Source organism: Callithrix jacchus, chromosome 10, assembly GCF_049354715.1.
Source record: "Callithrix jacchus isolate 240 chromosome 10, calJac240_pri, whole genome shotgun sequence".
Lineage (NCBI taxonomy): Eukaryota > Metazoa > Chordata > Mammalia > Primates > Cebidae > Callithrix > Callithrix jacchus.
In genome coordinates this window covers 128193959-128207371 of record NC_133511.1, presented here as the reverse complement: position 1 = coordinate 128207371, position 13413 = coordinate 128193959, and the positions used below count along the sequence as shown (strand labels likewise).

The 13413-nt window shown below is 50.9% G+C and overlaps 1 protein-coding gene across 2 annotated transcripts in view; it reads right to left on the bottom strand.

The window, feature by feature from the left end:
• Positions 1 to 355: 355 nt before the first annotated feature.
• The window catches only part of LOC144578006 (uncharacterized), a 42207-nt gene continuing 29149 nt past the window's right edge, over positions 356 to 13413 (bottom strand). For both annotated transcript variants that reach the window (XM_078339330.1, XM_078339331.1), the window contains exon 2: positions 356 to 4157. In XM_078339330.1, coding sequence (XP_078195456.1) covers positions 1509 to 2351 — 843 coding nt within the window. In that variant the 5' untranslated portion in view covers positions 2352 to 4157 and the 3' untranslated portion in view covers positions 356 to 1508. The remainder of the gene's footprint in view (positions 4158 to 13413) is intronic.

The following is a 13413-nucleotide window of genomic DNA, read 5'->3' as shown; positions in this document are numbered from 1 at the left end:
TAGAGATTAATGGAACAAAACACAGAGCCCTGAAATAGACCTGTAGAAATACAGTCAACTGATTTTTGAGAATGGTACAAAGGCAATTCAGTGGAGAAAAAATAATCCTTTTCAGCAAATGGTGCTGGAACAATTAGATGGCCATTAAATAAAAGAATCTAGACAAAATCATGACAGAAAAATTAACTCAAATGGATCATAGACACAAGTGGATTATGTTAAATTTTTCTTTTAATTTTAATTTTTTTTTACTTTAGGTGCATACTATATCTGGCATTTCTCCCCATGTTATCTGTCACCATCCCCGCTATCGCTCCCCTAGCCCCCACAACTTACCCCAGTGTGTGATGCTCCCCTCCCTAAGTCCATGTGTTCTTTCTCATTGTTCAACACCCACCTACAAGTGAGAACACGCAGTGTCTGGCTTTCTGTTCTTGTGTCAGTTTGCTGAGAATGATGTTTTCCAGATTCATCCATGTCCCTACAAAGGACACAAACTCATCGTTTTTCTTGGCTGTGTAGTATTCCATGGTGTATATGTGCCACATTTCCCCAGTCCAGTCTATCATCGATGGGCATTTGGGTTGATTCCAGGTCTTTGCTATTGTAAACAGTGCTGCAATGAACATTCGTGTGCATGTGTCCTTATAGTAGAAGGATTTATAGTCCTTTGGATATATACCCAGTAGTGGGATTGCTGGGTCAATTGGAATTTCTATTTCTAGGTCCTTGAGGAATCGCCACACTGTCTTCCACAATGGTTGAACTAATTTACACTCCCACCAACAGTGTAAAAGTGTTCCTGTTTCTCCACATCCTCTCCAGCATCTGTTGTCTCCAGATTTTTTAATGATCGCCATTCTAACTGGCATGAGATGGTATCTCAATGTGGTTTTGATCTGCATTTCTCTAATGACCAGTGACGATGAGCATTTTTTCATATATTTGTTAAAATGTACCGTAAAACTTCTAGAATAATACATAAATAAAATCTTCATGCCCTGGGTTTAGAGATGAGCTTTCAGACACAGCACCAAAGCATCATGCAAGAAAACAACAGATAAGTTGAATTTTATTAAAATTAAAAATCTTTGCTCTGCTAAAGAATGAAAAGACAAGGCCAAGAGTGGGGAAAAAATTTGCAAAACGCATCATATCTGATAACAGACACGTATCCAAAATATACAAATAACTTTTAAAATACAACAATAAGAAAAAAGAACCACTCTATTTAAAAATGGACAAAGGATCTGAAAATATGTCTCATCAAAAAAGATACATAGGCCAGGCACAGTGGCTCACACCTGTAATCCCAGCACCTTGAGAGTCAGAGGTGGGAGGATCCCCTGAGTCCAGGAGTTCCAGACCAGCCTGGACAACATAGGGAGACCCTGTCTATATTAAAAAAATAAAAAAAGATATACAGATGGCAAATGAGCATGTCTTAGCTCAGGATGCTGTAACAAGATGTCACAGGCTGAGTGGCTTAAACAACAAAATTTATTTTCTCATAGTTCTGAAGGCTGGACGTTCAAAATCAGGGTGCCAGTAGAGTTGAGTCCTGGTGAGGATCCCCTTCCTGGTGAGGACACCCTTCCAGGTGAGGACCCCCTTCCTGGTGAGGATCCCCTTCCTGGTGAGGACGCCCTTCCTGGTGAGGACCCCCTTCCTGGTGAGGATCCCCTTCCTGGTGAGGACCCCCTTCCTGGTGAGGATGCCCTTCCTAGTGAGGACCCCCTTTCTGGCGAAGATGCCCTTCCTGGTGAGGACGCCCCTCCTGGTGAGGACCCCCTTTCTGGTGAGGACCCCTTTCCTGGTGAGGATACCCTTCCCTGGTGAGGATCCCCTTCCTGGTGAGGACCCCCTTTCTGGTGAGGACGCCCTTCCTGGTGAGGACCCCTTCCTGATGAGGACCCCCTTCCTGGTGAGGACCCCTTCCTGGCGAGGATCCCCTTCCTGGTGAGGACCCCCTTTCTAGCGAGGATGCCCTTCCTGGTGAGGACGCCCTTCCTGGTGAGGACCCCCTTCCTGGTGAGGACCCCCTTTCTGGCGAGGACGCCCTTCCTGGTGAGGACACCCATCCTGGTGAGGACGCCCTTCCTGGTGAGGACCCCCTTCCTGGTGAGGATCCCCTTCCTGGTGAGGACCCCCTTTCTGGCGAGGATGCCCTTCCTGGTGAGGACCCCCTTTCTGGTGAGAACGCCCTTCCTGGTGAGGACCCCCTTCCTGGTGAGGATCCCCTTCCTGGTGAGGACCCCCTTTCTGGCGAGGACGCCCTTCCTGGTGAGGACACCCATCCTGGTGAGGACCCCCTTCCTGGTGAGGACCCCCTTCCTGGTGAGGACGCCCATCCTGGTGAGGACGCCCTTCCTGGTGAGGACCCCCTTCCTGGTGAGGACCCCCTTCCTGGCGAGAACGCCCTTCTTGGCTTATAGATGGCATCTCCTCACTGCGTCCTCACACGGGATTTCCTGGGTGTATGTGTCCTGGAGAGAGAGCAAGCTTGGATCTCTCTTCCTCTTAAAAAGATACCAGCCCCATCATGAGGGCCCCCCTCTAATGTCCATATTAACCTCAATTACTTCCATAAGGGGCCTCTCTTATACAGTCACATCGAGGTTGGGGCTTCAACATATGAATTTCGGGAAATCGCAAACATTCAGTCCACAAGAAAGCACAGGAAAAGTTGCTCAATATAAAATGTCATGAGGGAAATGCAAATTAAGATAAGGAAATACCACCTCACGCCTATGGGAGTGGCTAAAATCCAAAACACCCGCAGCACCAAATGCTGGTGAGGATGTGAGGCAACAAGAGCTGCTGGCACTGGGAATGCAAGTGGTGAGGCCACTTTGAAGGACACTTTGGAGGTTTCTTACAAAGCGAAACCTGGTCTTCCCATAAGTGGTAGCAGTTATACTCCTTGGTATTTACCCAAGTGAGTTGAAAACTTATGTCCACAAAAAAAACCTGCCCATGGATGTTGGTGGCAGCTTTATCCATAAGTGCCAAGGCTGAATGTAACCAAGACACGTCTCAACAGCTACATGGGTAACAAACTGTCATGCACCAGTACAATAGAATGCTATCCTTTAACCAAGGGGAGATTTGCAAGGTCCGATTTTTTTTTTTTGAGACGGAGTTTCGCTCTTGTCACCCAGGCTGGAGTGCAATGGCGCGATCTCGGCTCACCACAACCTCCGCCTTCTGGGCTCAGGCAATTCTCCTGCCTCAGCCTCCTGAGTAGCTGGGATTACAGGCACGCGCCACTGTGCCCAGCTAATTTTTTGTATCTTTAGTAGAGACGGGGTTTCACCATGTTGACCGGGATGGTCTCGATCTCTTGACCTCGTGATCCACCCGCCTCGGCCTCCCAAAGTGCTGGGATTACAGGCTTGAGCCACCGCGCCCGGCCGCAAGGTCCGATTTTTAAATCCAATTATAACCTCAGCTAGAATCACATGTTACCAGTGATAAGAGAAATGGTATCAAGCCACTAAGGGGTACTGCGGCTTCTTACAGTCGCTGGAAGAATCTCAGATGCATATTGCCGAGTAAAAGACAGTAGTCTGAAAAGGCAGAGACTGTAATGACAGTACAGCGCCCAGTGGGTGCCAGGATGGGGGAAGGGAAGCTAAATGGGGACACACAGGGGACTTTTCAGGCAATGAAATGATTCTGTGGGCACAGGAATGGCTTCTGGACTGGGGTGCCCTACAAAGCCGCACAGGAACCTGGAGACTCACGAAAGGGTAAAGAAGTTGGATCATTTACAGTAAAAGTTAAAGGCTTTCTGACTCTGAAAGTTCTACGTGCTCACTGTAAAAAGCAAGTAAGAGACAAAAAAAAATTTTAAGAAGAAAATATTCCTCACCTATCAATGCTGTGGACTTTTTAAAGGAATTCTTCAATGCTATGCAATTATATCTTCACTTTTTTCTTGCCTTGGACAGAGTGACTGACAGGAGGCACAGACCTGCGCTGCCCTGAAGTCTGTGGAGTGGCCAGAGGACGTTTGAGACGGTATGGCTCAGGTCCAGTGTCATCGAAACGGCCTGGCTGGAGGCCTTCTGCTCGTCTGGGGTGATGATTGGGTGAGGACCAGTTCCCAGGATGAAAGAGTGTCTCCCAGCCAGCCCAGGGCATCCCACAAGCTTCTGAAAACAAGAATCGAGAGTGAGTTTAGGGAGGGAGACACAGGCAGCCTGAGGGTTGGAAGGGACCTCCACGGCACCTCCAGCCCCCTTTACAGGGTCTTGGTTTTCTTTTCAATCCCTTTCTTGTCCCACTGTGTAGAGAGAAAGGCATCTTACATCCCAAAGCCGGAGCCAGGGAGCCAGGCCTCCAGAAGGTGGGGACGGCCACGTGGGGACAGAGGGTCCCTGTCTTAACAGGAGGGTATGGGCACAGGCTGCGGCTTGCCCAGCTAATGCCTGCTGTGGACCTGGCTGAGTGCGAGGCACAGGCCGCATGAAGATGACACATGAAGGAAACACAATAAAACTTGGACAATAAACAGAAATAAAGCTTAGAATGGCACATGTACTGAGTATCTGCTTTGTCATAGCCTTTTTACATACAGCACCGATTACTATCACAATAAACCCGGAAAGTATTCACGGCCCCACTAGGAAACCCAAGGCTCAGAAAGTTCCAGAACGTCCACAAGGTTCCGCAGCAGGTTGATACAGGTTCCTCCTTCAGATTCCAGGATGTGGGGCTGTTTCCACCATTCCTGGTAGCCATGGTTCCCACTGGGGATGATTCTGCTCCTCAGGGGACACTTGGCACTGTCTGGAGATATGTTTCACTGTTGTAACTTGGCTGGGGCATGGAGGCTACTGGCATTGAGTAGCTGGAGGCTGGGGATGCCGCTGAGCACCCCGCAATGCACCCAACAACCCACAGCAGAGAAATGCCTGGCCCCAGAAGCCAGAAGTGTTGCGTTGAGAACCCACTGTGCCATCTCACTTCTTGAGCAGCCATCTTTGAAAGTTTGAGGACTGATGAGTAGCACTGAAGAAGGAGAAGGAAAAGGAAGAGAAGCCCCTTCTGAGAGCAGGTGGCGATGCTTGGGAAGTTGTCCGAGCAGTTACCCAGTAACTTCTGGTGGGACAGACTCAGAGGGGCTGTTCTGTTTCTGACGCTGCCAGAGAGGCTCCACCAGCCACTGTTCAGAGAGGGCAGAGGTGGAATTCTCTGGACTTCTGCAAGCAACAGTCAGCGATTCACCGCTGTAGTGGGCTGACTGGTGACCCTTTCAAAGATATGTTTATGTCCTGACCTCTGGAACCTGTGAATGTGACCTTATTTGGGGACATTCTTTGCGGACGTTATGAAGGATCTGAAGATGAGGTCATCCTGGACCACCTTCATGGGCCCTAAATCCAGTGACTCGTGGTGTCCTTATAAGAGACAGAAGAGAGATGCAGAGACAGAGAAGGGAAGGCCATGGAGGACTGACGCAGAGGCCGGAGTGAAGCATCTAAAGCCAAGAAACGCCAAGGATCGCCAGCCACCATCAGCACCAGGGAGGGGGGCACGGACGGATCCTCCCTCTCAGCTCCCGAGAAGTAACCGACACTTGACTGTGGACTCCTGGCCTCCAGATGGTCAAGGAGTACATTTCTATTGTTTTAAGTCACTCAGTTTGTGTCAGAAAGCGCAGAAAACTCATACTGCCATCTTGGCCTTTTGATTTCAGATCCTCAAAGGGAAACTGTCCAGGGTGCTGTGAATTCCAACACATACACAGGAATGTTTGATCCGGGATTCCAGGTCCAAAATCACATAGCCTTTCTGGCCGCTTTCTGGTGGTCTGAGTGCAGCAGCTGGGAGAAATCAGGGGTCTCCAGGTGCTCCAGGAAGGGGGATGGATGTTGAGCATCAGCCAGTGTCAGCATGCAGAAGAAGCCTTCCTGTGGGGCTCAGATGGGCCGTTTACAGTGTGAAGAAAAAAGGGTTGTTTTATGAAGTGGCTTTCTCTTGATCTGGACAATCATGGGAATGATCTGATGGTGAAGACGTTTTTATATTTATGCTTATATTTTTATGCATATGTGATACGAACAGGAGGAGAGAAATACCAGGTAGAAGAGGGCGGTTCCCCGGCAAAGGCCCCACCCTCCAGCCTGGAAACTTTAGCGCTAAATGTGGGAAGTAGAAAAGTTCCTTGTTGTTAAAGAAGAAGTGCGCTAACTCTTTGTGAAGCCCTGTCCCGTGTAGCTGTTAGACACGCCGTGCTTACAGGCACGTGGTACATTCCGTGTCCTTGTACTTTCACCAAGATAACTGTGCTGGACGTGCTCACAGGCGTGTCCCAGCTCTCCACTGCTTTTACCTGCTTAAGTTACTTAGAAAAGTTTAGGAAAGTTTTACATTATTAGCCAATCGGGTTTTAGTTTAGATTGTGAGGTCTGGCTCCAGCCAGTGGAGATCAGACACAGCAGTAAGGACAACCCCAAATGCGTGAGGGATAAACGTGTGTGTTTTCCTTTCTGAAAACTGCATTGCTGAAAAATCTTTTGTCTCAAAAAATTTGTCTTTGCAGCACTGAGCATCTATTTCCAAAACTACATGAGAACAGTTATTCCTGTTTTCCCACCCAAACGTGACTTTTTTGGCCTCCCCACCCCCTGATCCTGTGCTTATAAACCCCAGACCTCAGCTTGCAGAAGCACAAGTGGCTGAACATCGAGAGGAGCAGCTTAACTTCGGACAGCACAGCTTCAGGGAGGAGCCCATCAGGAAGCCGCCAGGCTTCAGGGAAAGATCACCTTCTTCCCATACCATCCCCTTTCTAGCTTACCTTCCGCTGACAGCCATTTCCACCACTTAATAAAATCCTCCGCGTTCACTGCCTTTCAATTTTTTTTTTTTTTTTTTTTGAGACAGAGTTTCACTCTTGTTACCTAAGCTGGAGCGCGATAGTGCTATCTCGGCTCACCGCAACCTCCGCCTCCCAAATTCAAGCGATTCTCCTGCCTGAGCCTCCTGAGTAGCTGGGATTACAGGTGCATGCCACCACACTCGGCTAATTTTTGTATTTTTAGTAGAAATGGGGTTTCACCATGTTAGCCAGGCTGGTCTCAAACTCCTGACCTCAAGTGATCTACCGCCTCCACCTCCCAAAGTGTTGGGATTATAGGCGTGAGCCACCACACCTGGCACGTTCATCACCTTTCAAACTGGTCGTATGACCTGATTCTTCCTGGACACCAAACAAGAACCTGGGTACCAAGAGGCAGGGTATAAAAGTCTGTCACCCTGATTCTCCGCTGAGCTGGTGAATATTCAGCTGTCTGTGGACGGCAACTGCTGAAAGAGCACTAACTGCAACTCACCCGGAGACACTGCCATGGGGCCAGAGCCCAAAAGTGCTCACCTGGCCCCAGCACCCGCTTGCCTGCATGCTCCCCATCCTGCAAGGGGTTTGAGAGCTGAGTAAGTGAGCCACACCCCTGTTGCAAGTCCCATGAAGGGGTCAAGGGAATTCTCCCATCTCATAGGCACAATGATTTCCAACTTTTTTGTTGAGTTTTTGGCTTTTCACAAAGCACCTTGACACTAGCAGACAGGCAGGGTGTGGACTGCAAGGTTCTTTGAACTGACTGCACCATGGACTACACCATGGTGACCCCCATGACCTGCATGTACATCTCCAGAAAATAAGAAGAATGGCTAGCTCCTGCAATGCCTGATTAAGCAACCTTGCAACATTCCACTGTTGTTCCTGCCTCACCTGATAAGCCAATGAGTGACACTGGACCTTGAACCTTGTGACACCCCCACACACAACAGCCTTCCCCCTGGCTTGCAAAAACCACCCTGAACTGTAACTTTCCACTGCCTACCCCAAACCTATAAAACCAACTCCTATCACACTGTCCTTTGCTACTCTCTTTTCTGATTCAGCCCACCTGCACATGGGTGAATAAACAGCCCTGTTGCTCACACAAAGCCTGTTTAGGTGGTCTCTTTATTCAGAGTGAGCCTAACAGGGACCTGACATCCCCACTCCACAGATGGGGAGACTGAGGCCTGGGACTCAGGTCAGTCTTTTGCAAGAAGGGAGAGACTAAACTGTTTCCCACAATGGGGTTCTGGTGCTGGAAGCACAGGGCAGGGTGTGGAGGGGCAACCATTCTGCACCCCGTGGATGTGCTCCCTGGGATCCCCCAGCTATGCTCAGCCCTGCTTCTCAGCTCTGTCCCTGAGCTGTGGCTCCCCTTCTGGGCTAGAGATCTCTATGCTTCCTTTCTCAGACCCTGGACAACACCTGCCATCACACAGGACCCATGTTTAGAACAGTCCCAGCCTTGGTTTAACGTTCTGCTGTCGCTATCTTATCATTTCTAGTAATCTACCTTTAACGTGTGTCTTGTAACTGAAGTCCAAAGGGGCTGCGGTGTGTGTGTGGCAGAGGCTTGAGCCGGGTATGCACTCGCTGCCTCGCACAACTCTCCCATAGTGTCGCAAAGCAAGACTCCAAGGGAGTGCAAGGCCAGGGTATGAGGTCTGCAAGGGCCTAACTGCAGTATGGCCCCGAAGAATGTCATTTCCACTTAAGTAAGAGCCTGCTTCACACACAGAAAGATGGTCCTCAAAGAAAAGGAACAGACAACACACAGCGGTTCACTCCTGTGATCCCAGTACTCACACACAGTGGTTCACTCCTGTGATCCCAGCACTCACACACAGTGGTTCACTCCTGTGATCCCAGCACCCACACACAGTGGTTCACTCCTATCATCCCAGCACTCAGACACAGTGGTTCACTCCTGTGATCCCAGCACTCACACACAGTGGTTCACTGCTATGATCCCAGAACCCACACACAGTGGTTCACTCCTGTGATCCCAGCACCCACACACAGTGGTTCACTCCTATCATCCCAGCACTCAGACACAGTGGTTCACTCCTGTGATCCCAGCACTCACACACGGTGGTTCACTCCTGTGATCCCAGCACTCACACACAGTGGTTCACTCCTGTGATCCCAGCACTCACACACAGTGGTTCACTCCTGTGATCCCAGCAATCAGACACAGTGGTTCACTCCTGTGATCCCAGCACCCACACACAGTGGTTCACTCCTGTGATCCCAGCACTCACACACAGTGGTTCACTCCTATGATCCCAGCACTCACACACAGTGGTTCACTCCTGTGATCCCAGCACTCACACACAGTGGTTCACTCCTGTGATCCCAGCACCCACACACAGTGGTTCACTCCTATCATCCCAGCACTCAGACACAGTGGTTCACTCCTGTGATCCCAGCACTCACACACAGTGGTTCACTCCTGTGATCCCAGCACTCACACACAGTGGTTCACTCCTGTGATCCCAGCACTCACACACAGTGGTTCACTCCTGTGATCCCAGCACTCACACACAGTGGTTCACTCCTGTGATCCCAGCACCCACACACAGTGGTTCACTCCTATCATCCCAGCACTCAGACACAGTGGTTCACTCCTGTGATCCCAGCACTCAGACACAGTGGTTCACTCCTATCATCCCAGCACTCAGACACAGTGGTTCACTCCTGTGATCCCAGCACTCACACACAGTGGTTCACTCCTGTGATCCCAGCACTCACACACAGTGGTTCACTCCTGTGATCCCAGCACCCACACACAGTGGTTCACTCCTATGATCCCAGCACTCACACACAGTGGTTAACTCCTGGGATCCCAGCACTCACACACAGTGGTTCACTCCTATGATCCCAGCACTCACACACAGTGGTTCACTCCTGTGATCCCAGCACTCACACACAGTGGTTCACTCCTGTGATCCCAGCACTCAGACACAGTGGTTCACTCCTATGATCCCAGCACTCACACACAGTGGTTCACTCCTATGATCCCAGCACTCACACACAGTGGTTCACTCCTGTGATCCCAGCACTCAGACACAGTGGTTCACTCCTGTGATCCCAGCACTCAGACACAGTGGTTCACTCCTATGATCCCAGCACTCAGACACAGTGGTTCACTCCTGTGATCCCAGCACTCAGACACAGTGGTTCACTCCTGTGATCCCAGCACTCAGACACAGTGGTTCACTCCTATGATCCCAGCACTCAGACACAGTGGTTCACTCCTATGATCCCAGCACTCACACACAGTGGTTCACTCCTGTGATCCCAGCACTCACACACAGTGGTTCACTCCTGTGATCCCAGGACCCACACACAGTGGTTCACTCCTGTGATCCCAGCACCCACACACAGTGGTTCACTCCTATGATCCCAGCACTCACACACAGTGGTTCACTCCTGTGATCCCAGCACTCACACACAGTGGTTCACTCCTGTGATCCCAGCACTCAGACACAGTGGTTCACTCCTGTGATCCCAGCACTCAGACACAGTGGTTCACTCCTGTGATCCCAGCACTCAGACACAGTGGTTCACTCCTGTCATCCCAGCACCCAGACACAGTGGTTCACTCCTGTGATCCCAGCACCCAGACACAGTGGTTCACTCCTGTGATCCCAGCACCCTCACACAGTGGTTCACTCCTGTGATCCCAGCACTCACACACAGTGGTTCACTCCTGTGATCCCAGCACTCACACACAGTGGTTCACTCCTGTGATCCCAGCACTCACACACAGTGGTTCACTCCTGTGATCCCAGCACTCAGAAACAGTGGTTCACTCCTGTGATCCCAGCACTCACACACAGTGGTTCACTCCTGTGATCCCAGCACTCACACACAGTGGTTCACTCCTGTGATCCCAGCACTCACACACAGTGGTTCACTCCTGTGATCCCAGCACTCACACACAGTGGTTCACTCCTGTGATCCCAGCACTCACACACAGTGGTTCACTCCTGTGATCCCAGCACTCACACACAGTGGTTCACTCCTGTGATCCCAGCACTCACACACAGTGGTTCACTCCTGTGATCCCAGTACTCAGACACAGTGGTTCACTCCTATGAGCCCAGCACTCACACACAGTGGTTCACTCCTGTGATCCCAGCACTCAGACACAGTGATTCACTCCTGTGATCCCAGCACCCACACACAGTGGTTCACTCCTGTGATCCCAGCACCCACACACAGTGGTTCACTCCTGTGATCCCAGCACTCACACACAGTGGTTCACTCCTGTGATCCCAGCACCCACACACAGTGGTTCACTCCTATCATCCCAGCACTCAGACACAGTGGTTCACTCCTGTGATCCCAGCACTCAGACACAGTGGTTCACTCCTATCATCCCAGCACTCAGACACAGTGGTTCACTCCTGTGATCCCAGCACTCACACACAGTGGTTCACTCCTGTGATCCCAGCACTCACACACAGTGGTTCACTCCTGTGATCCCAGCACCCACACACAGTGGTTCACTCCTATGATCCCAGCACTCACACACAGTGGTTCACTCCTGTGATCCCAGCACTCACACACAGTGGTTCACTCCTATGATCCCAGCACTCACACACAGTGGTTCACTCCTGTGATCCCAGCACTCACACACAGTGGTTCACTCCTGTGATCCCAGCACTCAGACACAGTGGTTCACTCCTATGATCCCAGCACTCACACACAGTGGTTCACTCCTATGATCCCAGCACTCACACACAGTGGTTCTCTCCTGTGATCCCAGCACTCAGACACAGTGGTTCACTCCTGTGATCCCAGCACTAAGACACAGTGGTTCACTCCTGTGATCCCAGCACTCACACACAGTGGTTCACTCCTGTGATCCCAGCACTCACACACAGTGGTTCACTCCTGTGATCCCAGCACTCACACACAGTGGTTCACTCCTGTGATCCCAGCACTCACACACAGTGGTTCACTCCTGTGATCCCAGCACCCACACACAGTGGTTCACTCCTGTGATCCCAGCACCCACACACAGTGGTTCACTCCTATGATCCCAGCACTCACACACAGTGGTTCACTCCTGTGATCCCAGCACTCACACACAGTGGTTCACTCCTGTGATCCCAGCACTCAGACACAGTGGTTCACTCCTGTGATCCCAGCACTCAGACACAGTGGTTCACTCCTGTGATCCCAGCACTCAGACACAGTGGTTCACTCCTGTCATCCCAGCACCCAGACACAGTGGTTCACTCCTGTGATCCCAGCACCCAGACACAGTGGTTCACTCCTGTGATCCCAGCACCCTCACACAGTGGTTCACTCCTGTGATCCCAGCACTCACACACAGTGGTTCACTCCTGTGATCCCAGCACTCACACACAGTGGTTCACTCCTGTGATCCCAGCACTCACACACAGTGGTTCACTCGTGTGATCCCAGCACTCAGAAACAGTGGTTCACTCCTGTGATCCCAGCACTCAGACACAGTGGTTCACTCCTGTGATCCCAGCACTCACACACAGTGGTTCACTCCTGTGATCCCAGCACTCACACACAGTGGTTCACTCCTGTGATCCCAGCACTCACACACAGTGGTTCACTCCTGTGATCCCAGCACTCACACACAGTGGTTCACTCCTGTGATCCCAGCACTCACACACAGTGGTTCACTCCTGTGATCCCAGTACTCAGACACAGTGGTTCACTCCTATGAGCCCAGCACTCACACACAGTGGTTCACTCCTGTGATCCCAGCACTCAGACACAGTGATTCACTCCTGTGATCCCAGCACCCACACACAGTGGTTCACTCCTGTGATCCCAGCACCCACACACAGTGGTTCACTCCTGTGATCCCAGCACTCACACACAGTGGTTCACTCCTGTGATCCCAGCACTCACACACAGTGGTTCACTCCTGTGATCCCAGCACTCAGACACAGTGGTTCACTCCTGTGATCCCAGCACTCACACACAGTGGTTCACTCCTATGATCCCAGCACTCAGACACAGTGGTTCACTCCTATGATCCCAGCACTCACACACAGTGGTTCACTCCTGTGATCCCAGCACTCAGACACAGTGGTTTACTCCTGTGATCCCAGCACTCACACACAGTGGTTCACTCCTGTGATCCCAGCACTCAGACACAGTGGTTCACTCCTGTGATCCCAGCACCCAGACACAGTGGTTCACTCCTATGATCCCAGCACTCAGACACAGTGGTTCACTCCTATGATCCCAGCACTCAGACACAGTGGTTCACTCCTATGAGCCCAGCACTCAGACACAGTGGTTCACTCCTATGATCCCAGCACTCAGACACAGTGGTTCACTCCTATGATCCCAGCACCCACACACAGTGGTTCACTCCTGTGATCCCAGCACCCAGACACAGTGGTTCACTCCTATGATCCCAGCACTCAGACACAGTGGTTCACTCCTGTCATCCCAGCACTCACACACAGTGGTTCACTCCTGTGATCCCAGCACTCAGACACAGTGGTTCACTCCTATGATCCCAGCACTCACACACAGTGGTTCACTCCTATGATCCCAGC